We start from the raw sequence: 27,519 nt of genomic DNA on the forward strand, positions 1-27,519 counted from the left end.
GATAGTACATGTACGACACACTAAAGATACTTACATTTAAATTATTATTTCGCCGTGGCCATAGTTGGATTCGTAATTTTGCACCCCGGATGGATGCGGGTCCGTCACTGATTATGGCCCCCCTGGAAACATTTCCGTTGTCGTCTTTGCAGCTTGCAGTTCGTTTCCCTATTTACTCGTGCTGTGAATATTTGCAGCTTACGTGATATGAATTTGACGAAGTTGTTTTCAGAATTTGGTGTTTTTTTCTGAATATGTAGTTGTTGTGGCGTTTGTATGTGTTTTCTGAATTTGGAGGTGTTTTCTGAATATGCAGTTGTTGTGGCGTTTGTATGTGTTGTGACCCTTCTCGGCCACCGTACTTTACCACCACCAATCAGATGTGGGACTTTTCATCATGACGACATTAGATGCCAAGGCAACAATGTATTGTAAATGAGACAAACACTTTAAATCCCTTTTGAACCTTTAATTTTATCAGTATAGCTAAAAACAGATTTAAGTCTTATTTCTTATAAAATAGGATATACCATTTAAATAGACTTTATAGGCTATGATCTTTTTCTAAGGACATGAAACCAAAAGTCTCCTGGCAAAATAATTGTTTTTAACCCTAACCCTATCTATTTAAGATTTAAGAACGGGCCAAATCCAAGGTTGGAAATTGGCGAATGAATTTGGCCGGGCGCAGGTGAATTCAATCTACCTGCCAGAAGAACCAAAAACAAACTGTCAGCTAAACTGTACATTACATCTCCCCGAAATGAAAGCGGGGTGTGAGCGCGAAACAATCGGCTACACTGCTTACATTCGAGCTATAAGTGGCCAGTAAAAACAACAACAAAACTAGAACTGCAAGCAGTTATGATGGGGTCCAAGCCTCCCCGGCGCGAGTCCCCCCTGGCGCAAGTCGTCCCTGATGACACGCGGAGCTTATGAAAGTGTGGCCCATGAAAGCGGAGCCTGCAAAAGCCAGGAAATTTCACTAAAGGCAGAGACACATCAGGCCGATTATCGGCCGTGGGACAGTCTGGCGAGGTCAGTGACTCAAATCGGTTGGGTGTCCCGTGTCGTCGTCCGTCTGGGGGGCTGTCGGCGTTCATTTTGGCCGACCTGACATGTTCGGTCGGCGGCAGGGCTGTCGGGACTCACCCGGAAATGACGAGCGGAATGAGGTGACTACAGTCTCTCAAAATCTGATGAAAATCTTTTAAACTGACCTTTGTTGAGCTGATATGAAGACAGATTCAGCAACTGCATGGCCTATTTCTCGCTTAAAATGTTTTCAGAAACACGTTTCAGTGAACTATTTTAGTACAATATGAGATCGTATTCTGAACGGCCGCCATGACAGTCTGAATATCCGGAGAAAACCAACCCATGTGACCTGTTCGTCCAATCAGCTGCCGGTTTTCATTTCTTGGGCAACATTACAGATTAGCGCCGCCTGCTGTTATGGAGGCGTATTACGTCTCGTCTCCTCTCGTCTTTTTGATGTGTCCCGAGGCAGTTTTTTGGACCTCGGGGACGCGACTGATCATATCGACGGGGTTTTCTCGGTCGGCTATGTGTGTCTACACCATAAGTGCAAGCTCCAAACTCTATAGTGAAATGTAATAGCAAATTCCCCATTCATTGAGTAAAAGGCCAATCATAGCGCTCCCTAAAGGCTGATCTTCACCAAGTTTCATGTTGATAGCAATTACTACGGCAGAGATATTGCAATCACAAATGTCCCATTTACATGGATTGAGTTATTGGCCAAAACACATAAATGTTGATTATAGCGCCCCCTAATGGCCAATCTTTGCCACATTTGGTAGAAAGCATTGCAGTGGTATGTTGAACTAAAATCTCAAGGTTTTTGCTTTTAAGCATTTAATTTGGCCAAGATATGATAAAGTTAGTGTTTCGCAGCTAGCTACGAAATTTAGTTTGGTGGTAAATTGCGCATAGTTTAACGTAGCAAATTTCTTTTGGGCCCACCACCTGTGGGAGGAACCGTTGGGGTCGGGTGCGCTGTCAAATGGGTGACATTGAAGGTCAGGGGCCTCGACGGACCAGACCCGGGCAGCAGACGCTGGCTCTGGGGACGTGGAACGTCACCTCTCTTTGGGGGAAGGAGCCGGAACTGGTGCGGGAGGTGGAGCGCTACCGGTTAGATCTGGTGGGGCTTAACTCTACGCACGGTCTCGTTTCTGGAACCATACTCCTGGATAGGGGTTGGACTCTTTTCTTCCCCGGAGTTGCCCAGGGTGTGAGGCGCCGGGCGGGTGTGGAGATACTCACAAGCCCCCGGCTGAGCGCTGCTACGTTGGAGTTTACCCCAGTGGACGAGAGGGTCGCCTCCCTACGCCTGCGGGTTGTGGGGGGGAAAATTGACTGACAGATTGACTGTTGTTTGTGCATATGCACCAAACAAGAGTTTGGAGTATTCGGCCTTCTTGGAGACCTTGAGTGGAGTCCTGCATGGGGCTCCAGTGGGGGACTCCATAGTTCTGCTCGGGGACTTCAACGCGCACGTGGGCAATGATGGAGACACATGGAGAGGCGTGATTGGGAGGGACGGCCTCCCTGATCTAAACCAGAGTGGTTGTTTGTTGTTGGACTTCTGTGCTAGTCATGGATTGTCTATAACAAACACCATGTTCGAACATAGGGATGCTCATAAGTGTACCTGGTACCAGAGCACCCTAGGCCAAAGGTCAATGATCGATTTTATAATCGTATCATCTGATCTGAGGCCGTATGTTTTGGACACTCGGGTGAAGAAAGGGGCGGAGCTGTCAACTGATCACCATCTGGTGGTGAGTTGGGTCAGGGGGTGGGGAAGACTCTGGACAGACCTGGTAAGCCCAAACGGGTAGTGCGGGTAAATTGGAAACATCTGGAGGAGGCCCCTGTCCGACAGACTTTCAACTCACACCTCCGGCGGAGCTTTTCGTGCATCCCTGTGGAGGCTGGGGGCATTGACCCTGAGTGGACAATGTTCAAAGTTTCCATTGCTGAAGCTGTGGTCTTAGGGTTTTAGGTGCCTCAAGGGGCAGTAACCCACGAACACCGTGGTGGACACCAGTGGTCAGGGAAGCCGTCCGATTGAGTCTTTCCGGGATATGTTATCCCAGAGGACTCCGGAGGCCGTTGCAGGGTACCGAAGGGCCCGAAGGGCTGCAGCCTCTGCCGTGAAAGAGGCAAAGCAGCGGGTGTGGGACAAGTTTGGAGAAGACATGGAGAAGGACTTTCAGTCGGCACCAAGGTGCTTCTGGAAAACTGTTCGCCAGCTCAGGAGGGGGAAGCGGGGAACCATACAAGCTGGGTACAGTAAGGAAGGGACATTGTTGACCTCAATTGAGGAGGTAATAGGGCGGTGGAAGGAGCACTGTGAGGAACTCCTAAATCCGACTAACACTGTACCTAAGGAGTGGCAGACAGGGGTGGTGGTTCCCCTGTTCAAAAAGGGGGACCAGAGGGTGTGTGCCAATTACAGGGGTATCACACTTCTCAACCTCCCTGGTAAAGTCTACTCCAAGGTGCTGGAAAGGAGGGTTTGGGCAATATTCGTGTTTGTGGATCTGGAAAAGGCGTATGACCAGGTCCCCCGGGAGATACTGTGGGAGGTGCTGCGGGAATATGGGGTGAGGGGATCCCTTCTCAGGGCCATCCAATCTCTGTATGACCAAAGCGAGAGCTGTGTCCGGGTTCTCGGCAGTAAGTCGGACTCGTTTCATGTGAGGGTTGGCCTCCGCCAGGGCTGCGCTTTGTCACCAATCCTGTTTGTAATATTTATGGACAGGATATAGAGGCATAGTCAGTTTGGGGAGGGGTTGCAGTTTGGTGGGCTGGGGATCTCATCGCTGTTCTTTGCAGATGATGTGGTCCTGATGGCATCATCGGCCAGCGACCTTCAGCACTCACTGGATCAGTTTGCAGCTGAGTGTGAAGCGGCTGGGATGAGGATCAGCACCTCTAAATCTGAGGCCTTGGTTCTCAACAGGAAACCGATGGAGTGCCTACTCCAGGTAGGGGATGAGTCCTTACCCCAAGTGAAGGAGTTCAAGTACCTTGGGGTCTTGTTCATGAGTGAGGGGACAATGGAGTGGGAGATTGGTCGGAGAATTGGTGACGAAAAGAGAGTTGAGCTAGAAGGCAAAGCTCTCGATCTACCGGTCAATTTTTGTTCCTACCCTCACCTATGGTCATGAAGGCTGGGTCATGACCGAAAGAACGAGATCCAGGGTACAAGCGGCCAAAATGGGTTTCCTCAGGAGGGTGGCTGGCGTCTGCCTTAGAGATAGGGTGAGAAGCTCAATCATCCGTTAGGAGTTCGGAGTAGAGCCGCTACTCCTTTGCGTCAAAAGGAGCCAATTGAGGTGGTTTGGGCATCTGGTAAGGATGCAGGGAGCAGGCCTGGGGGAAGTGTTAAGTCTCTGTCTTCTGGGTCAGTAATGGGACATGAACACAAAGGGATGAATAAATGGGGCCAACAGTTCCAGCAACCCGTTCTTTTCCCAGGTCGTCACATACCAGCGCCAATGGGAGTGCAAAGACATGCATGCACTGCTGGACCGGCTACCAAGAAGAGATAAACTTAGTGTAAAGAAGGACTTGCTATTTTATGTTCGGGGTAACAGGGATCAGCCAATCAGTGCCTTTGTTTTGGGGTCACAGAGAGGACAACAGTTTGGCTGGCTGATACGTTTTGTTTTTGATTTAGTAGTGAGAGTGGCCGGGAAAGCACATTGTAGATATTTTTGAAGTGTATCAATGTCGTCTGTGTCGCCATCTGTGCATGTGTGCGTTCAGAGTACACTGGTGTAAATGTTTACATATGTGTATTTCGGTGCCTTAGGTTTATATGAATGTTATCTGTTCTGGGATACTCAGTTGAAATGCAGTATGTTAGCATACATTTCGCTAGCAGCATGCTAATGCCTAGTATTATTAGTGTTTACACTACTATTGTGCTTATCTTATGTGTGTACTCACATGACACTGCATAATTATTATCGGAGTGTTTGTATGTTTGGGTTGCTGTTACTGAGACCCCAGCAGTAATAAGGCTGTTTTTAATTTATTAAGGAGCGTGTGATGTGTGTTATCTGGTATATTGTTTGGTTGTTTGATATGGGCAGCTATAGCTGCTTGAAGTTGTTGGAACCTAACCGTTATGATGAAGAATATTCTGTGAGGCCTGAAGCTTCCCCTGAGGCCAAAGAGCGGCCTGTAGGGAAGTCACCAGCCTGTGACCCCTCACTCCTAACAAAGAATTCCCCAAAATGGAGATTTTACCTCCAAGACATGAGGAAAAATGGCAGACTGGTGGAGGGCTTGAGAACTGCAACAACGAGTTCTCACACCTTCGTTGAGTTCGGGATTTCTGACTGGCCGCGGCTCCTTGAACGCACCACTCGCCGCCAGCAGGCGGCGGAGGGCATATAAAAGTAGCCGGCGGTCGCCGCCCGGGGTTCTTCGAGGTAATCCATTGCCGCAAGAAGACACATTGTTCAGCGCTGTTCGAGAATCAACATCGTATCATTCGCTGGTCAAGTGAGACATTTGTATCGTTTGTGATATAACAGGGTCCTGGTGAATACAAAGCCCTTATTACACCAAATCTGCAGAGGGGTAAATCAGCCCCGTCTCAAGGAAGAAGAGACAACGTGTTTTCCTTGCAAGTCGACTGGACCGTGTTTCCGCGCCGCTGCCCTGGACGGTACGGGTCGTTAATCTCTGGCAAGAGGTTAACTCAGTTCTGTTCACCAGAAAATCCACCGGATAATCAACGGACTGTACACCAAAAGTAAGAGGCATTTATTAGTTTTGGGCAGATTTGAGAACTAGGGTGTTTATTAATGAGTAAAAGGTATTGCTATTTGTTTACCATTAATGTGTGATTGCCACGTAGCTCCCGAGCTAACGCTGCTAGCTTAACCACGTGGAGTTTGTATAGAGCTAAACACATGACCTAGCAAAAAAACGTGCGCGTTGCCTAGCAACCCCCCCTCGGCTTCTTCAATCCCTCCTCGTGCACCCAGCACCACTACCGCCCTCTAAAGGCTAAATAGTTATGTGCAGCTCACCGGAGTAGCCATTTTGGTAGTTTTTGTGTTAGACTACATTTCGACACCGCCCCCTCCACTTTCACTCACTCTCACACACGCACGCACACACACACACACACACACACACACACACGCCACACAGACACAGAGGTGTCCATGCTACATGCTGTTTTGTTTTTGCTTTGTTTTTGGTTGTGATATTGTAAACGGGTATATAAGTTTATTATTGAAGGATTACTGATTGGCTACTGATAATTGTGACGTTAATAAATCTTATTTATTTAAATAGCAGTTGCTTGTGATTATTTGTGTACTTATTGTAATAATTGCTGGCTGAACAGGTCCGTGCTCGAAATCACCCCTTCCTTTGTTTCCTTTTAAAGGATTTTCACAGAAATGAAACTGTTCCACAGTTTTATTATTGGTCCCTGACTTACAGGGTGGTGCCCCATTTTGATTGTTTGTCGATTTGATAAAGTTATTAATAACCATATTCATAACTTTATTAATATTGATAAAACATCTTTGATAATTTGCTAATGGTCAAATCTGTACCCTACGAGTATCCTAAAAAGTGAACGTTGTGCTAGTTGCCATTTATTGGGCTTGCTACGTAGTTGCATCCTGTCAGCGCTGTTGTTTTTGCTTGTATGCTGATATCAACTTTTTTATTGTTTTTTGTAGAACCACACATACACTCACAAAGACACAGACAATCATCTGCTGGCTGCCAATAAATCTATTGAAAAGCATCAGAGCATTTGACTGCTATCTTACTAATGCACCAGTGGTCACATATTCCCAACTAGCTACAGTTACAGTCCTAGTTATCAAGTCTCCATAACACTTAGATCACAACACACACATAGGGAGTGTGACTTAATTCTCTACTCAGGACACCCTTACTTCACTATGTCTTTACATTTAATTTTAGTTTGCTTCTATATTTATGCTCTGAATGGTGTTTACAGGTGCTTTAATCATGCCTGCCACTTGACTCTAGTGATGGTCCTCCTGGATATTGTTACAACAGCCATCTTATTCATCTTGACAACGACCCTATAGAGGTTAAATAGCTGGGTTTACGTATTGTTCAGTCAGAAATCTTGAATGAGAGACAAAACGTCTTTGAAGCACATTTAACCAAGTCCAGTATGCCCTGATTTGAACCCTTCCTTGAATATTGATTTTGTGCTTGTAATAATAATTCGGGAAGAGTAATCTATGGTCTGTGTCGTCATTCCTATTAACAGTTTTTAAGGGACCTTTTTTTATTTTGTGGCATCTAGGCCTAGACATGAAAGGGGAGAGAGAAGGGGAATGACAAGCAAAAAAGTGCCTCAGGTCGGAATCAAACCTGCAGCTCCTGTATAGACGACTGAGACCCTATACACAGAAGTGCCCTCCACCACTAGGTCACCCAGGCACCCTAACATTAGCATGCTGACAATAGCATTTAGCTACAGCACTACTGTGCCTAAAGACCTTTTTATGTGCAGGCTCAAGCAGAGCTTTCGCGTAGCCTAGGTAAGTGGCCTGATGTTTATACTTGCGCGCTGGTGCGTGCGTCGAGCTGGCATGTGTGGGGAATGGGTGATAGAGTGAGGGAGAAGTGAGAGATTGACGGCGATTATCTTCGGAGTGATTAATGACTCAAGAGTCATAGTGAGAGAAACAAAGTGTCTCCCTTTTTCTTTCTAACAACTGTGGGAAATCTGTAGCAGGAAAATTAACCCTCTCCTTGATTTCATTTTGTTTATGATGGGGGAAATGGGGGAAATGCAACGCTACCAAGCCATGGCCGAGCGACGTGTAGTCACATTTTTTGAGTGGTGCACGTCAGGCTACAGCGTAGGGTCCGGCGTAGACGCAGAGGGGTCTGCGGGGGTACGCCGTCGATTCTACACAGAAGCATAAAAAAGCCTTAAGCCTGACATAACCACTTGCATGAATGTAGACGCTTGCTTCGGCTTGATTGTGGGCTCTGAACTAGGCAGCAGGACTCTATATCTATCTAATAAATAATGACTATTATTATTATTATTTGAAACAGTTTTTTTGGACTATGGTTACTATTTAAGCCAACATTCATTACACTGAAAAGTTATATTACTAAATTATTCAGTCATTCAGCAGTGGTGCCACCGTGGTGGGAAGAAAGGAGGGCTCTCCTTTACATACCATGTGCATCTCTTATCGATAATATTGCATCTCTATCCATAATGGTTATGTCATGTTTGAATAAAGTCATTAAACAACATTTATATGAAGAAGACATATGTTTGATTACTGAAAGGAAACTTGGCCCGCTTAAGCCGTTTAACACAATGTAGAAATGATGACACCTTCTAATGCCTAAAGTTTAGGTTACGTGTGCAGCACTAAAGTTGTAGTTGTGGTGATAAATCATTATTTTTTTTCTTCTTGCTTGTCTCATACCTTTTTAAATTGTTGTACCAACTATAGTGGTGTAAAATGAAAGTGCATATGACATAGCCTCAGAGAAAAAAGAGAATCTCATCCAAGAGGCTCAAAATGTGGTCAACAATCATATTTAGAATCAGAATATATCTAACAGTCTATGTGTGTACATAGTGTGTGCCACCTAGCGGCAGATTGACGTCAACTTTTGCACACAGCCTTAGTCGAGCATGGAGAACTACTGAGTGGAGTTTTGTGTTAATCTGAGTAAATAATGCTCATAACTTCCTTTTGACTGCAACCTTCAGGATGTTGTTGCTCTGTAACTTGTGAATAGTTACTCTTAGATGATCTTTTACACAATAGCATAAACAGACAACTCACTATAATGCACTGTTGTGCCTTAATATGTCATTTATATTGCATAATAAAAAAAGATGACAAAACATGATGCTGAGATGCAGGTAGGAAAGTCTAATCACACATTCTTGATCTTTATTCAGTACTCCAGAGAATATGTCAAAGCAGTTTTGTGTTAGAAAAATCACCTTGAAATATTTTCCCAGAAATGATCATTCTGAAAGCTGATCTGAACCAGCTGTAAAAGAAAGCATAAATAAATGGATTGAGCATGGAGTTTAACAGTGCAAGCCAGTTAAGTGTTTCAAAAAATGGAAGTGGCACTGACACATGGGGCAAAAGCTGAAGGATAAAACAGAGAAAGAAAGGTGTCCAACAAATCAGGAAAACTCCCAAAACGGTCGCAAGAGTTTTAGTGGCCTTTCTCTCCATCTTACTGACAGTTGCTCCAGACTTTTTGCTCTGACAGGTGTTATTCTGGATGCTGCGTGCCTGTTTCTGTGCCACAAGGAAAATCTTTAGATAGATACAGAGCATTACAATCACTGGTAGATAAAATGCGAAGACGGGTCCCAAAATGTTTGCAAGTAGGGCATCAATAAAACAATTTTCTTCACATTTTTCATGTTTTAAATCTGGAATCATAAAGCCAATGGCAATTAGAACAGAAACACCCCAGCTGAGCAGGATCATGACCATGACAACGTTAACATTTATCTTAGTTCTGTAGATCAGAGGCTGACACACTGCATAATATCTGTCAATAGAAATACAAAATAAATTCAAAATGGAAGCTGTGCTCAGTGTTGCATCAAAGCTGTCTCGTATTTTGCAAAATATATCTTTATAATAAAAACATGAGGTTACAGTAAATGCCATGCTGACAGGAAAAACTACAACACCAACAAGCAGGTCAGCCACAGCCAGAGAGAGAATGAGAGAGTTAGTAGGACTGTGGAGCTGTTTGAAATAGATGATGGAGATTATTACAAGAAGGTTTCCACATACTGTGACAACAGATAATGAGCCAAGGAAAATATACAATAAAACACACATTGCAGAAGGGTTACCTTTCATTATGTTAAAGAAATTATCTATTTCATAACAAAGATGCATGTAATCAACATCAGTGCGGTTGACAGTGACTTCTGGTACCATGTTTCTGGGTACCTGCAAATCAGTTTTCACTGAATGATTAGCAATATTTAAAGTAAAAAATATTTATTTTAAAATAGTTTGATGAATGAATGTTTAACTACAAGAATAGTTTTAATAGTTCTCTACAATAAAATACATATTTTCAGTTCATATCATACCTTTTTACAGCTCAAGATAGTTCTGCATCAGTATTGATGGGTGTTCTTCATTACTGTGTCACTGTGCACAATCTTTTATCAATGTTTGTCTCTTTACCACCACCAATCAGATGTGGGACTTTTAATCGTGACGACATTAGATGCCAAGGCAGCAATGTATTGTAAATGAGACAAACACTTTAAATCCCTTTTGAACCTTTAATTTTATCAGTATAGCTAAAAACAGATTTAAGTCTTATTTCTTATAAAATAGGATATAACATTTAAATAGACTTTATAGGCTATGATCATTTTCTAAGGACATGAAACCAAAAGTCTCCTGGCAAAATAATTGTTTTTAACCCTAACCCTATCTATTTAAGATTTAAGAACGGGCCAAATCCAAGGTTAGACATTGGCGAATGAATTTGGCCGGGCGTAGGTGAATTCGATCTACCTGCCAGAAGAACCAAAAACAAACTGTCAGCTAAACTGTACATTACATCTCCCCGAAATGAAAGCGGGGTGTGAGCGCGAAACAATCAGCTACACTGCTTACATTCGAGCTATAAGTGGCCAGTAAAAACAACAACAAAACTAGAACTGCAAGCAGTTATGATGGGGTCCAAGCCTCCCCAGCGCGAGCCCCCCCTGGCGCAAGTCGTCCCTGATGACACGCGGAGCTTATGAAAGTGTGGCCCATGAAAGCGGAGCCTGCAAAAGCCGGGAAATTTCACTAAAGGCCGAGACACATCAGGCCGATTATCGGCCGTGGGACAGTCTGGCGAGGTCAGTGACTCAAATCGGTTCGGTGTCCCGTGTCGTCGTCCGTCTGGGGGCCTGTCGGCGTTCATTTTGGCCGACCTGACATGTTCGGTCGGCGGCAGGGCCGTCGGGACTCACCCGGAAATGACGAGCGGAATGAGGTGACTACAGTCTCTCAAAATCTGATGAAAATCTTTTAAACTGACCTTTGTTGAGCTGATATGAAGACAGATTCAGCAACTGCATGGCCTATTTCTCGCTTAAAATGTTTTCAGAAACACGTTTCGGTGAACTATTTTAGCCATGACAGTCCAGGTCTGAATATCCGGAGAAAACCAACCCATGTGACCTGTTCGTCCAATCAGCTGCCGGTTTTCATTTCTTGGGCAACATTACAGATTAGCGCCGCCTGCTGTTATGGAGGCATATTACGTCTCGTCTCCTCTCGTCTTTTTGATGTGTCCCGAGGCAGTTTTTTGGAGAGCACCCTAGGCCAAAGGTCAATGATCAATTTTATAATCGTATCATCTGATCTGAGGCCGTATGTTTTGGACACTCGGGTGAAGAAAGGGGCGGAGCTGTCAACTGATCAACATCTGGTGGTGAGTTGGGTCAGGGGGTGGGGGAAGACTCTGGACAGACCTGGTAAGCCCAAACGGGTAGTGCGGGTAAATTGGAAACATCTGGAGGAGGCCCCTGTCCGACAGACTTTCAACTCACACCTCCGGCGGAGCTTTTCGTGCATCCCTGTGGAGGCTGGGGGCATTGAACCTGAGTGGACAATGTTCAAAGTTTCCACTGCTGAAGCTGTGGTCTTAGGGTCTTAGGTGCCTCAAGGGGCAGTAACCCACAAACACCGTGGTGGACACCGGTGGTCAGGGAAGCCGTCCGATTGAGTCTTTCCGGGATATGTTATCCCAGAGGACTCCGGAGGCAGTTGCAGGGTACCGAAGGGCCCGAAGGGCTGCAGCCTCTGCCGTGAAAGAGGCAAAGCAGCGGGTGTGGGACAAGTTTGGAGAAGACATGGAGAAGGACTTTCGGTCGGCACCAAGGTGCTTCTGGAAAACTGTTCGCCAGCTCAGGAGGGGGAAGCGGGGAACCATCCAAGCTGGGTACAGTAAGGATGGGACATTGTTGACCTCAATTGAGGAGGTAATAGGGCGGTGGAAGGAGCACTGTGAGGAACTCCTGAATCCGACTAATACTGTACCTAAGGAGTGGCAGACAGGGGTGGTGGTTCCCCTGTTCAAAAAGGGGGACCAGAGGGTGTGTGCCAATTACAGGGGTATCACACTTCTCAGCCTCCCTGGTAAAGTCTACTCCAAGGTGCTGGAAAGGAGGGTTTGGGCGATATTCGTGTTTGTGGATCTGGAAAAGGCGTATGACCAGGTCCCCCGGGAGATACTGTGGGAGGTGCTGCGGGAATATGGGGTGAGGGGATCCCTTCTCAGGGCCATCCAATCTCTGTATGACCAAAGCGAGAGCTGTGTCCGGGTTCTCGGCAGTAAGTCGGACTTGTTTCATGTGAGGGTTGGCCTCCGCCAGGGCTGCGCTTTGTCACCAATCCTGTTTGTAATATTTATGGACAGGATATAGAGGCATAGTCAGTTTGGGGAGGGGTTGCAGTTCGGTGGGCTGGGGATCTCATCGCTGTTCTTTGCAGATGATGTGGTCCTAATGGCATCATCGGCCAGCGACCTTCAGCACTCACTGGATCAGTTTGCAGCTGAGTGTGAAGCGGCTGGGATGAGGATCAGCACCTCTAAATCTGAGTCCTTGGTTCTCAACAGGAAACCGATAGAGTGCCTACTCCAGGAGTGAAGGAGTTCAAGTACCTTGGGGTCTTGTTCACGAGTGAGGGGACAATGGAGTGGGAGATTGGTCGGAGAATTGGAGCAGCGGGTGCAGTATTACATTCAATTTATCGCACCATTGTGACGAAAAGAGAGTTGAGCTAGAAGGCAAAGCTCTCGATCTACCGGTCAATTTTTGTTCCTACCCTCACCTATTGTCATGAAGGCTGGGTCATGACCGAAAGAACGAGATCCAGGGTACAAGCGGCCAAAATGGGTTTCTTCAGGAGGGTGGCTGGCGTCTCCCTTAGAGATAGGGTGACAAGCTCAATCGGAGTAGAGCCGCTACTCCTTCGCGTCAAAAGGAGCCAATTGAGGTGGTTTGGGCATCTGGTAAGGATGCAGGGAGGAGGCCTGGGGGAAGTGTTAAGTCTCTGTCTTCTGGGTCAGTAATGGGACATGAACACAAAGGGATGAATAAATGGGGCCAACAACCCGTTCTTTTCCCAGGTCGTCACATACCAGCGCCAATGGGAGTGCAAAGACATGCATGCACTGCTGGACCGGCTACCAAGAAGAGATAAACTTAGTGTAAAGAAGGATTTGCTATTTTATGTTCGGGGTAACAGGGATCAGCCAATCAGTGCCTTTGTTTTGGGGTCACAGAGAGGACAGTTTGCGCTGGCTGATAAGTTTTGTTTTTGATTTAGTAGTGAGAGTGGCCGGGAAAGCACATTGTAGATATTTTTGAAGTGTATCGATGTCGTCTGTGTCGCCATCTGTGCATGTGTGCGTTCAGAGTACGCTGGTGTAAATGTTTACATATGTGTATTTCGGTGCCTTAGGTTTATATGAATGTTATCTGTTCTGGGATACTCAGTTGAAATGCAGTATGTTAGCATACATTTCGCTAGCAGCATGCTAATGCCTAGTATTATTAGTGTTTACACTACTATTGTGCTTATGTGTGTACTCACATGACACTGCATAATTATTATCGGAGTGTTTGTATGTTTGGGTTGCTGTTACTGAGACCCCAGCAGTAATAAGGCTGTTTTTAATTTATTAAGGAGCTGATGTGTGTTATCTGGTATATTGTTTGGTTGTTTCATATGGGCAGCTATAGCTGCTTGAAGTTGTTGGAACCTAACCGTTATGATGAAGAATATTCTGTGAGGCCTGAAGCTTCCCCTGAGGCCAAAGAGCGGCCTGTAGGGAAGTCACCAGCCTGTGACACCTCACTCCTAACAAAGAATTCCCCAAAATGGAGATTTTACCTCCAAGACATGAGGAAAAATGGCAGACTGGTGGAGGGCTTGAGAACTGCAACGACGAATTCTCACACCTTCGTTGAGTTCGGGATTTCTGACTGGCCGCGGCTCCTTGAACGCACCACTCGCCGCCAGCAGGCGGCGGAGGGGATATAAAAGTAGCCGGCGGTCGCTGCCCGGGGTTCTTCGAGGTAATCCATTGCCGCAAGAAGACACATTGTTCAGCGCTGTTCGAGAATCAACATCGTATCATTCGCTGGTCAAGTGAGACATTTGTATCGTTTGTGATACAACAGGGTCCTGGTGAATACGAAGGCCTTATTACACCAAATCTGCAGAGGGGTAAATCAGCCCCGTCTCAAGGAAGAAGAGACAACGTGTTTTCCTTGCAAGTCGACTGGACCGTGTTTCCGCGCCGCTGCCCTGGACAGTACGGGTCGTTAATCTCTGGCGAGAGGTTAACTCAGTTCTGTTCACCGGAAAATCCGCCGGATAATCAACGGACTGTACACCAAAAGTAAGAGGCATTTATTAGTTTTGGGCAGATTTGAGAACTAGGGTGTTTATTAATGAGTAAAAGGTATTGCTATTTGTTTACCATTAATGTGTGATTGCCACGTAGCTCCCGAGCTAACGCTGCTAGCTTAACCACGTGGAGTTTGTATAGAGCTAAACACATGACCTAGCAAAAAAACGTGCGCGTTGCCTAGCAACCCCCCCTCAGCTTCTTCAACCCCTCCTCGTGCACCCAGCACCACTACCGCCCTCTTAAGGGTAAATAGTTATGTGCAGCTCACCGGAGTAGCCATTTTGGTAGTTTTTGTGTTAGACTACATTTCGACACCGCTCCCTCCACTTTCACTCACTCTCACACACACACACACACACACACACACACACACACACACACACACACACACACGCCACACAGACACAGAGGTGTCCATGCTACATGCTGTTTTGTTTTTGCTTTGTTTTTGGTTGTGATATTTAAAAGGGTATATAAGTTTATTATTGAAGGATTACTGATTGGCTACTGATAATTGTGACGTTAATAAATCTTATTATACTTAAATAGCAGTTGCTTGTGATTATTTGTGTACTTATTGTAATAATTGCTGGCTGAACAGATCCGTGCTCGAAATCACCCCTTCCTTTGTTTCCTTTTAAAGGATTTTCACAGAAATGAAACTGTTCCACAGTTTTATTATTGGTCCCTGACTTACAGGGTGGTGCCCCATTTTGATTGTTTGTCGATTTGATAAAGTTATTAATAACCATATTCATAACTTTATTAATATTGATAAAACATCTTTGATAATTTGCTAATTGTCAAATCTGTACCCTACGAGTATCCTAAAAAGTGAAAGTTGTGCTAGTTGCCATTTATTGGGCTTGCTACGTAGTTGCATCCTGTCAGCGCTGTTGTTTTTGCTTGTATGCTGATATCAACTTTTTTATTGTTTTTTGTAGAACCACACATACACTCACAAAGACGCAGACAATCATCTGCTGGCTGCCAATAAATCTATTGAAAAGCATCAGAGCATTTGACTGCTATCTTACTAATGCACCAGTGGTCACCTATTCCCAACTAGCTACAGTTACAGTCCTAGTTATCAAGTCTCCATAACACTTAGATCACAACACACACATAGGGAGTGTGACTTAATTCTCTACTCAGGACACCCTTACTTCACTATGTCTTTACATTTAATTTTAGTTTGCTTCTATATTTATGCTCTGAATGGTGTTTACAGGTGCTTTAATCATGCCTGCCACTTGACTCTAGTGATGGTCCTCCTGGATATTGTTACAACAGCCATCTTATTCATCTTGACAACGACCCTAAATAGCTGGGTTTACGTATTGTTCAGTCAGAAATCTTGAATGAGAGACAAAATGTCTTTGAAGCACATTTAACCAATTCCAGTATGCCCTGATTTGAACCCTTCCTTAAATATTGATTTTGTGCTTGTAATAATAATTCGGGAAGAGTAATCTATGGTCTGTGTCGTCATTCCTATTAACAGTTTTTAAGGGACCTTTTTTTTATTTTTTTATTTTGTGGCATCTAGGCCTAGACATGAAAGGGGAGAGAGAGGGGGAATGACAAGCAAAAAAGTGCCTCAGGTCGGAATCAAACCTGCAGCTCCTGTATAGACGACTGAGACCCTATACACAGAAGTGCCCTCCACCACTAGGTCACCCAGGCACCCTAACATTAGCATGCTGACAATAGCATTTAGCTTATAGCACTACTGTGCCTAAAGACCTGATGTTTATACTTGTGCGCTGGTGCGTGCGTCAAGCTGGCATGTGTGGGGAATGGGTGATAGAGTGAGGGAGAAGTGAGAGATTGACGGCGATTATCTTCGGAGTGATTAATGACTCAAGAGTCATAGTGAGAGAAACAAAGTGTCTCCCCTTTTCTTTCTAACAACTGTGGGAAATCTGTAGCAGGAAAATTAACCCTCTCCTTGATTTCATTTTGTTTATGATGGGGGAAATGGGGGAAATGCAACGCTACCAAGCCATGGCCGAGCGACGTGTAGTCACATTTTTTGAGTGGTGCACGTCAGGCTACAGCGTAGGGTCCGGCGTAGACGCAGAGGGGTCTGCGGGGGTACGCCGTCGATTCAACACAGAAGCATAAAAAAGCCTTAAGCCTGACATAGCCACTTGCATGAATGTAGACGCTTGCTTTGGCTTGATTGTGGGCTCTGAACTAGGCAGCAGGACTCTATATCTATCTAATAAATAATGACTATTATTATTATTTGAAACAGTTTTTTTGGACTATGGTTACTATTTAAGCCAACATTCATTACACTGAAAAGTTATATTACTAAATTATTCAGTCATTCAGCAGTGGTGCCACCGTGGTGGGAAGAAAGGAGGGCTCTCCTTTACATACCATGTGCATCTCTTATTGATAATATTGCATCTCTATCCATAATGGTTATGTCATGTTTGAATAAAGTCATTAAACAACATTTATATGAAGAAGACATATGTTTGATTACTGAAAGGAAACTTGGCCCGCTTAAGCCGTTTAACACAATGTAGAAATGATGACACCTTCTAATGCCTAAAGTTTAGGTTACGTGTGCAGCACTAAAGTTGTAGTTGTGGTGATAAATCATTATTTTCTTTCTTCTTGCTTGTCTCATACCTTTTTAAATTGTTGTACCAACTATAGTGGTGCAAAATGAAAGTGCAGATGACATAGCCTCAGAGAAAAAAAGAGAATCTCATCCAAGAGGCTCAAAATGTGGTCAACAATCATATTTAGAATCAGAATATATCTAACAGTCTATGTGTGTACATAGTGTGTGCCACCTAGCGGCAGATTGACGTCAACTTTTGCACACAGCCTTAGTGGAGCATGGGGAACTACTGAGTGGAGTTTTGTGTTAATCTGAGTAAATAATGCTCATAACTTCCTTTTGACTGCAACCTTCAAGATGTTGTTGCTCTGTAACTTGTGAATAGTTACTTTTAGATGATCTTTTACACAATAGCATAAACAGACAACTCACTATAATGCACTGTTGTGCCTTAATATGTCATTTATATTGCATAATAAAAAAAGATGACAAAACATGATGCTGAGATGCAGGTAGGAAAGTCTAATCACACATTCTTGATCTTTATTCAGTACTCCAGAGAATATGTCAAAGCAGTTTTGTGTTAGAAAAATCACCTTGAAATATTTTCCCAGAAATGATCATTCTGAAAGCTGATCTGAACCAGCTGTAAAAGAAAGCATAAATAAATGGATTGAGCATGGAGTTTAACAGTGCAAGCCAGTTAAGTGTTTCAAAAAATGGAAGTGGCACTGACACTTGGAGAAAAAGCTGAAAGGTAAAACAGAGAAAGAAAGGAGACCAACACATCAGGAAAACTCCCAAAACGGTCGCAAGAGTTTTAGTGGCCTTTCTCTCCATCTTACTGACAGTTGCTCCAGACTTTTTGCTCTGACAGGTGTTATTCTGGATGCTGCGTGCCTGTTTCTGTGCCACAAGGTAAATCTTTAGGTAGATACAGAGCATTACAATCACTGGTAGATAAAATGACATCATGGGGCCACAGATGTCTGCAAGTAGGGCATCATTAAAACAATTTTCTACACATTTTTCATGTTTTAAATCTGGAATCCTAAAGCCAATTGTAACTAGAAGAGAAACACCCCAGCTGAGCAGGATCATGACCATGACAACGTTAACATTCATCTTAGTTCTGTAGATCAGAGGCTGACACACTGCATAATATCTGTCAATGGAAATACAACTTAAATTCAAAATGGAAGCTGTGCTCAGCATTGCATCAAAGCTGTCTCGTACTTTGCAAAATATATCTTTATAATAAAAACATGAGGTTACAGTGAATGCCATGCTGACAGGAAAAACTACAAAACCAACAAGCAGGTCAGCCACAGCCAGAGAGAGAATAAGGTAGTTAGTAGGAGTGTGGAGCTGTTGGAAGTAGATGATAGAGATTATTACAAGAAGGTTTCCACATACTGTGACAACAGATAATGAGCCAAGGAAAATATATAATAAAACACACATTGGAGAAGGGTTGCCTTTCATTATGTTAAAGAAATTATCTATTTCATAACAAAGATGCATGTAATCAACATCAGTGCGGTTGACAGTTACATCTGGTGCCATGTTTCTGGGTACCTGCAAATCAGTTTTCGTTAAATGATTAGTAATATTTACAGTAAAAAATATTTATTTTAAAATAGTTTGAAGTGCATGAATGCTAAACTACAAGAATAGTTTTAATAGTTCTCTACAATAAAATGAATATTTTCAGTTAATATACCTTTTTAGAGCTCAAGATAGTTCTGCATCAGTATTGATGAGTGTTCTTCATTACTGTGTCACTGTGCACAATCTTTTATCAATGTTTATCTCTTTACCACCACCAATCAGATGTGGGACTTTTCACCATGACTAGATGGCGGGACAACATACTGTATTGTAAATGAGACAAACATTTTAAATCCCTTTTGAACCTTTAATTTTATCAGTATAGCTAAAAACAGATTTAAGTCTTATTTCTTATAAAATCGAATACACTATTTAAGTAGACTTTGTAGGCTATGACCTTTTTCTAAGGACATGAAACCAAAAGTCTCCAGGCAAAATAATTAACCCTATCTATTTAAGATTTAAGAATGGGCCAACTCCAAGGTTGGAAATTGCCAAATGAATTTGGCCGGTGGCAGGTGAATTTGATCTACCTGCCAGAAGCACCAAAAACAAACTGTAAACTCGTACACTTCAGTCAGCGGTGCTTGTTGGAAGATGCGACCGCAAAAAATTTAGCAACTATTTGCCTGGTTTGCACTTAAACTACACCAGTTATACTCAAGCACTTATAGTTCTCTTCTTACAGTGACTTCCTTGCTGATCTCACAATTGTTAAAACGCTGTTAGCTACTTTAGCTTAGCCATTAGCGATGGCTAATTCCTCCCCCCCTCCTGCTCTCTCTGGCACTGTGTGTCAAATGTTTAGCTATTCCTCTGCCTCCTTTAGTGATAAAGATACATGTGATAAATGTAGTTTATTCGCTGGAGGTGAGGTTTAGTGAGTTTGAGGCACGGCTCTGCACCATGGAATCAAAATCGTATGCTTCTGTAGCTAGCCAGCACCCTGTAGCTAGTGCGGGCCAACATACTGCAGCTTCTGTTAGCAGTCCCCCCGGCAGACCCCGAGCAGCCGGGCGAGTGGGTGAGTGTCCGAAAGAAGCGTAGCGCTAGCTCTAAACTGGGGAGTGCACATGACGGCGGTCCTGCCTGCCTGCCTGATCTCTGCGTTTGGGTCCACATTCCCTGCTTCAACGTCACAGAACGATCTGACCAACATAGACCCAGCAGAGAGGTGCCTCTTTGAGAAGAAAGTGGCGGAGTTTGAGCACACCATGGAAAGCCTGTTGAAGTCGAAACCAGGTCAGTGTGCCCATGTCCTGGAGAGGATCGCCACCCAGCAGCGTTGGTTTAAGGAAAGACCGTGGGTGAGTCATTTTGTAGGAAGTCAAGAAGAAGTTAGTGTTTTCTTCAAACTCCTCTTAATGACTCACCCACCAGCTCGCCTACTCTCCAGCCGGCTAACACCCTAGCTATTGGGGCATGGTTTGTTGCTCCGCCTGCCTCTTCGTCGGCTTCTCAGAGTCGAACCACCGCTCCATCCGGGGAGGAGCCAAGGCCCTGCACGTCTTTGTTTGGACAGTTTTCTTTGTGGCTTGAGCGGACTGGGAGAGCTGAGGGAACCTGATGTCTAACCCTTCTGTTCCCAAGCTGATGTGCAACACTTTTGTTCCCGAGCTGACGTGCAACCCTTCTGTTCCCGAGCTGACGTGTAGCTCTCCTGACCCTGGGCTGGCGTGCAGTCCTCCTCACCCTGGGCTGGCGTGCAGCTCTCCTGTCTCTGGGCTAACTAGCAACCACCCTGAGTCCCAGCTAGCTAGCGGTCCCCCTGAATCCAGGCTAGCTAGTAGCCTCCCCGAGTCCCGGCTAGCTAGCAGCCTCCCAGATTTCCCACTAGCTGGCAGCCCCCCTGTATCCAGCCTAGCTAGTAGCCTCCCAAATCCCCAGTTGGCTAGCAGCCCTCCTTATCCCCAGCTGGCTAGCAGCCCTCCTTATCCCCGGCTGGCTAGTAGCCCTCCTTATCCCCGGCTGGCTAGCAGCCCTCCAGATCCCCGGCTGGCTAGCAGCCCCCCTGAGTCTAGGCTAGCTAGCAGCCCCCCTCAGCCACCGCTAGCTAGCATCTTCCCTAGTGTCCCCGAGCTCTCTAGTATCCTTAGTATCCCCGAGCTCTCCAGTGTCCCTAGTGCCCCCAGTGTCCCTAGCACCCCCGAGCTTCCTCCTAGCACCCCCGAGCCTTCTAGCGCCCCCGAGCTTCCTTGTGTTCTTAGGTTGTCCTGTGTTCCAGATCCCCAGCTAGCTAGCAGCTCCCTAGACTCTTGGCTGACTAGCAGCCTCTCTGAGCCCTGGCTGGCCAGCCGCTCCCCTGAGGCCTCCCCAGTGACTTTGACGGTCTCCGGCACCCATAAGACCGCCCAGGAAATTCTGCCGGCCTCTGGTGCCCCTGAGACCGCCCCTGGGACCGCCTCTGGGGCTTTGCCGGTCTCTGGCACCCCTGGGACCGCCTCTGGGGCTTTGCCCATCTCCGTCACCGTGCCCGTCTCCGTCCCGGTCACTGTGCCCATCTCAGTTCCTATCACCGTGCCTGTCTTCCTTCCGGTTACTGTGCCCGTCTCTGTCCCCTTCACTATCTGTGTCCCTATTACTTTCCCTGCCCCTAAGTCTAAGTCCGTCCCGTCTGTGTCTGAGTCTGCCCTGTCTGAGTCTGCCCTGTCCAAGTCTGTTCTGTCCGCGTCTGTTTTGTCCCAGTCTGTCCCGTCTATCCCGGTCTGGTCGAATCTTCTGGTGAGTTCAGACTGGACCAAATCCAGAGCTTCATAAAACTCAGCTCTTCGTTTGAGTTCACCTGTTGCCTGTGCGCTTCCAAGCTAACAGCTTGGCGATAGCATCTGGCATCTTCAGACCATTGTGGGTAGCACACACTTTCACCTTTTCTACCATTTCAGCCACCACCTTGTCATCTCTGTGTCCCTACTGTGACCTTGAGCAGGTTTACACAAGTAATAGCCCCAAGAGCACTTGACTTTACACTCTGAAGGCTCCTTGCTACAGTTTCAGAAAAGGGCTTCGCAGCAGAGGAGGCTGAAAAGAGTTTTGCCATTGAGTGCCTGTTTGTGCAGTCCTGATATTTTTGCCCTTGCATCCCCTCTTACACCTCTATCATCTTTCAAATGTTCCAGTGTCGTTATTTGCACCATCAACACAATATCCTTGAAGGCAATCCAAAGAGATGTTCAATCTTACAAAGTGTCACGTCTGCCTCCGCTCTTATTGTGTTTTCTGTTTGTTTTCATGAACTTCCTGTTTTATTTTGCATCCACTGTGTGTCTTCATTCACTTCACTTGTCTTCCTGACTTTGTTTGTTTCCCGCCGTTTTTGATTACCTGTCTCCGCCCTAATGTTATTCACCTGTGTCTGGTTGTCTTCCCCTCCCCCGTGTATATATACTCACCTGTGTTCACTTGTTCTCTGCCAGATTGTTGTAGCTCCATGTTGACTCACTTTCCAGCGTTCCCTTGTTTTGTTTCCCCGTGTACCCTGACCTATTGCCTGTATCATCGACCACGTTTGCCTGCCTGTTGGATCTGTACCGTTGCTTGCATTGTTCTGGGAGCAATAAACCGATCACCTTTATCCTTGTTTCCTGAGTCGTGCATTTGGGTCCGCCATTGTAGCCTGACAGTACAATCTGGCCAAGATGGACTCAGCCGACTCCGAGGCGGTGAAAGCAGCCCTGCGGGCGCAGGGTCAGCATCTGCAACAACAGGAGGAGCAGATTGCCATTCTGCGGAATGAGCTTCTGGCTATGGCTAGTCGACAGGAGAGCCAGGTGGTCGGACTGGGTGAGCAAGTCAGCCAGCTGGTCACCCATGTTCAGCGGTTGACAGCGAGGGATTCCACTGCTGTACCCAGCACCGGGAGCAGTTCCACAGCCGTTTCCAGCCCCGCAATTTCGGGAGGTGATCCTGTCAGGGTGAAGGTCCCTTCTTCTACATTCCCACATCTCGCCAAACCGGAGATGTTTTCGGGAGAATCGGGGGATTGCCGGGCATTTCTGATGCAATGTGAGTTGCATTTGATTACAATGACGCGTATCCCACGGACCGAGCTAAGGTGGCTTTTGTTATCTCCCATTTCTCCGGAAGAGCTGAATCCTGGGCTGCTGCGGAATGGAGCCGCAAATCTGTGGTATGTGATTCCTACGTCGGTTTCACTCAGACTTTCACTCAGATTTTTCAAAATGTTACTTCCGGGAGGGAGGCTGCTCGAGCCCTGGTGGGTCTGCAGCAAGGGAAGAGAAGAGTCTCAGACTATGCTATTGAGTTCCGTATTCTAGCAGCAGAGAGCGGCTGGAACTCATCCGCCCTGTGTGATGCTTTTTTATGTGGACTGTCACCTGTCATGAAAGATCAACTGATTTCCTTGGACTTACCCGCCGATCTGGATGCGCTAGTGGCACTGACTGTGAAGATTGATAAACGTCTCCTGGAAAGAGAGAGGGAGAGACTACAGAGGAGAGGTTTCTCTACCTACCAGCCGAGGGCGCCAGAATCATCTAGGGTCTTCCAGCGTACTCAACCTGGGACGTCTGAGCTACGTAGCAGTTTGTCTATTGGCCAGCAGAGGAGATTTGACTCATCAAGAGAATTTCATCGCACTCAATCTACGGCATCTGATGGGACTGGGAAGGACTCGTCTGTCGCCCACTGTCGCAGGAGAGAGGGCCGCTGCATCTATTTTGCTCAGCTGGGACATTTCATTGCTTCCTGTCCAGCAAAAGAAGGGGCTCACCAGTAGGAGAGAGGGCGCTGGTGAGCCGTACACATGTTCCTGTTTGTCCCTCTCGACCCAAGCAGGAAGTTACCCTGGTGAACGGATCGGTCTCTCGGATTCAGACTATGTTGGTGGATTCTGGTGCGGACACTAGTCTTATGGATGCGGCTCTCGCCAGGGATTAGTTGCTGAACTCTATTTGTCTTCCCAAGCCTTTAGACGTTACAGGATTGAATGGAAGTCTTCTCTGGCGAGTTACTCATCGCACTTCTCCTGTGTCAATGACTTTTCCTGATGGCCACACAGAGAGTCTGACTTTCCATTTGTTCGATTCCCCGGTTCACCCAGTTGTTCTTGGGTTTCCGTGGCTTACATTGCACAACCCTCACATGGACTGGGTTTCAGGCAGGATACTCAGCTGGGGAGGAGATTGTGAGCAGACCTGTTTTCCGGCTAAGTTGGAGGTGGGGGGAAATGACATCGTTGCCCCAACCGTTCAGCAGGAGAGGGATTCAGTTGACTTTCCTGATCTTTCGGGTGTACCCGAGGATTATCTGGACTTAAAGGACGTCTTTAACAAGACAAAGGCTACATCGTTGCCGCCCCATAGACCTTATTATTGTGCCATAGACTTGTTGCCTGGTACGTCACCACCTAAGGGGCGACTGTTTTCTCTGTCTCCTCCTGAGATGGCGGCTATGAAGGCTTACGTGGAGGCATCATTGGCTACGGGGATTATTCGTCCTTCCTCGTCCCCGGCGGGGGCCGGTTTCTTCTTCGTGGGAAAGAAAGACAAGTCTTTACGGCCCTGTATTGATTACAGGGGACTCAATGACATTACGGTAAAGAACCGTTATCCTTTACCTTTGATTTCCACCGCCTTTGAACTGCTTCAGGGAGCCACAATCTTCACCAAGTTGGATCTTCGGAATGCCTACCACTTGGTGAGAATGAGGAGTGGAGACGAGTGGAAAACTGCCTTTAACACCCCTACAGGTCATTACGAGTACATTGTAATGCCGTTTGGACTTACTAACGCTCCAGCTGTGTTTCAAGCGTTAGTTAATGACATTCTCAGAGACATGTTAAATATCTTTGTGTTCGTTTACTTGGACGATATCCTCATCTTTTCGTCCGACCGAGACTCTCATGTGCAACATGTTCGCCTGGTGCTTCAGAGACTTATGGACAACCAGCTTTATGTTAACCCCTTAACGCCGACTGTCGCTAATTTGCATCAAACCCCTTCCATTCCGACTGCAGGCGAGATAGCGTGTGTATTCCCCCCAATGCCGGTTTGTTTACATGCGATACATACTTCGGAACCTTTTGCATGCACTGGCTTCTCGTAGGACCGGTCGGAGTGGGAGATATATCCGTTTCACGTAAGCAAAATTAACCCTAACCCTACCCCTACACCTAATCCTACCCCTAAACCTAACCCTACCCCTAACCCTAAAGAAACTACTGTCAATGTTAAGGAGTAGGAGAGTGTTTTCTTTCTTGCCGTTGTCAAGATACATGTATTTGTCATTTACAGTTTAGAAGTTCTAACAACTTTGTGACATAAATGAAATCTACTATGTGTTTTATTAATTTTACCATTTTCTAAAGAATTTTACCATAATGCCTGTTGTCGCTAATTTGCATCATACCTAAATTTATATCTATTCCATATGCTATAGACAAATTAACAATCTCAACTTAATTTAGCATCAACTTGGAGCCAGAAACACACATAATATTTTGTTTATATAATTGTGAATAAATTCAGGCGTCAAGGGGTTAAAGCTGAGAAGTGCGAGTTTCATGTGTCCACTGTCTCCTTTCTGGGCTTTGTGGTGTCGGAAGGAGTGATCCAGATGGACCCAGAAAAAGTAAGAGCGGTTGCTGAATGGCCTACACCCACTACTCGCAAGCAAGTCCAGAGGTTTCTGGGCTTTGCTAATTTCTACCGGAAATTCATCAGGAATTTCAGTACGGTGGCGGCTCCTCTTCACGACCTCACTTCAATCAAGACGCCGTTCCAGTGGTCTCCTGCAGCCGAGCGGTCGTTCTCCCGCTTGAAACGTAGCTTCTCCTCCGCTCCTGTGTTGGTGCTGCCTGATCTACAACGGCAGTTTGTGGTGGAGGTGGACGCGTCTGATGTGGGTGTTGGAGCTGTCCTGTCTCAACGTTCCTCTCAAGATGAGAGACTCCATCCTTGTGCTTTCCTGTCCCGTAAGCTGTCTGGAGCTGAGAGAAACTATGATGTTGGCAACAGGGAGTTGTTGGCAGTCAAAGTAGCTTTGGAGGAGTGGCGGCATTGGCTGGAAGGGGTGGAACAGCCATTTCTCGTCTGGACAGATCACAAGAATCTGGAATACCTGCGTTCCGCTAAAAGACTGAACTCTCGCCAGGCCAGGTGGGCCCTGTTTTTCAACAGATTTAACTTCACTTTGTCGTACCGTCCTGGGTCCAAGAATGTGAAGCCTGATGCCCTGTCCCGTCTGTTTGATCCTGACCCCTCTTCCGAGGTGCCCGTGAACATTTTGCCTGAGTCCTGTGTTATTGGGGCCGTAACCTGGGAAGTGGAGGAACGGGTGAAGAGGGCTCAAGACGGGTTAATTGTTCCTGCAAGTTGCCCTTCCAACCGCCTGTTTGTTCCTGCTGACCTTCGGGCTCAGGTCATCCACTGGGCTCACACTTCACTTCTCTCTTGTCATCCGGGGGTCAAGAGGACCGTTTTTGTGATACGGCAACGGTTCTTGTGGCCGTCTATGGAGAGAGGTGTTGGGGAGTATGTGGCTGCGTGTCCAGTCTGTGCCCAAAACAAGACCTCACGTCAAGCTTCTGTTGGTCTCCTGCAGCCTCTGCCTATTCCCAAGCGGCCGTGGTCGGACATTTCTCTTGACTTTGTTACCGGTTTGCCTCCTTCTGATGGTAATACAGCGGTACTCACAGCTGTGGACAGGTTTTCCAAAATGGTACATTTTATTCCCCTGTCCAAGTTGCCTACCGCAAAAGAAACTGCGGAGGTTCTGCTCACCCATGTGTTCAGGATCCATGGCTTGCCTACTGATGTGGTTTCTGATCATGGTCCTCAATTTATCTCCCAGTTCTGGAAAGCCTTCTGCACATTGATTGGGGCCACGGTCAGCTTATCTTCGGGTTATCATCCGGAATCCAATGGACAGACTGAGCGACTTAACCAAGAGATGGAGAAGGGTCTTCGCTGTCTGGTTTCTCGGAGCCCTGCATCTTGGTCCAAGATGTTTCTGTGGGTGGAATACGCCCACAACACCCTGCCCTGCTCATCCACCGGCTTGTCGCCCTTTCAGTGCGCCTACGGCTATCAACCGCCACTATTTTCTGCTCTCGAGAGGGAGGTAGGGGTGCCCTCGGCTATGGCCTTGGTCAGACGCTGTCGACGGACTTGGACGAGGGCTCAACAGGTTCTACTGTGCAACAGGGACCGCTACAAGAGGCAAGCTGATCGACGGAGGTCTGCGCCGCCCCATTACCAGGTGGGCCAGAGGGTGTGGCTGGCCACGAAGGATCTTCCTCTGCGTACCGAGAGCTGGAAGTTGGCCCCTCGGTTCGTGGGACCGTTTCCTGTTTCTAAGGTGATCAATCCTGTGGCTGTCCGGTTGAAGCTGCCCCGGGCTATGAGAGTACACCCCACATTCCATGTGAGCAGAGTCAAACCAGTCCAGGAGGCGCACTGGTCCCGGTCATGCCGCCTCCTCCTCCTCCTCGTCTTGTTGACGGGGCCCTGTTTATACCGTCCGCAAGCTGTTGGCGGTCAGGAAGAGGGGGCATGACCGTCAGTTTCTGGTGGACTGGGAGGGTATGGTCCAGAAGAGAGGTCATGGGTGTCGGCCAGCAATATTTTGGACCCTAGTCTCATTCAGGACTTTTACAGACTGCATCCTGACGTGCCTGGGCCGTCCGGTGTTCGGCCCTAGGGGGAGGGGTACTGTCACGTCTGCCTCCGCTCTTATTGTGTTTTCTGTTTGTTTTCATGAACTTCCTGTTTTATTTTGCATCCACTGTGTGTCTTCATTCACTTCACTTGTCTTCCTGCCTTTGTTTGTTTCCCGCCGTTTTTGATTACCTGTCTCGGCCCTAATGTTATTCA

The 27,519-nt window shown here is 46.3% G+C and overlaps 2 protein-coding genes across 2 annotated transcripts; both read right to left on the reverse strand.

Annotated features, from left to right (window-relative positions):
* Positions 1-9,002: 9,002 nt before the first annotated feature.
* LOC114573685 (trace amine-associated receptor 1-like) lies at positions 9,003-9,899 on the reverse strand. Its single transcript, XM_028605982.1, has one exon. It carries the CDS (start codon positions 9,897-9,899, stop codon positions 9,003-9,005), a length of 897 nt encoding a protein of 298 aa, XP_028461783.1.
* Positions 9,900-17,644: 7,745 nt separating this feature from the next.
* LOC114573609 (trace amine-associated receptor 1-like) lies at positions 17,645-18,562 on the reverse strand. The gene has a single exon (XM_028605885.1). It carries the CDS (start codon positions 18,560-18,562, stop codon positions 17,645-17,647), a length of 918 nt encoding a protein of 305 aa, XP_028461686.1.
* Positions 18,563-27,519: the final 8,957 nt, after the last annotated feature.

Source organism: Perca flavescens, chromosome 18 (assembly GCF_004354835.1).
Source record: "Perca flavescens isolate YP-PL-M2 chromosome 18, PFLA_1.0, whole genome shotgun sequence".
Taxonomy (NCBI): Eukaryota; Metazoa; Chordata; class Actinopteri; order Perciformes; family Percidae; genus Perca; species Perca flavescens.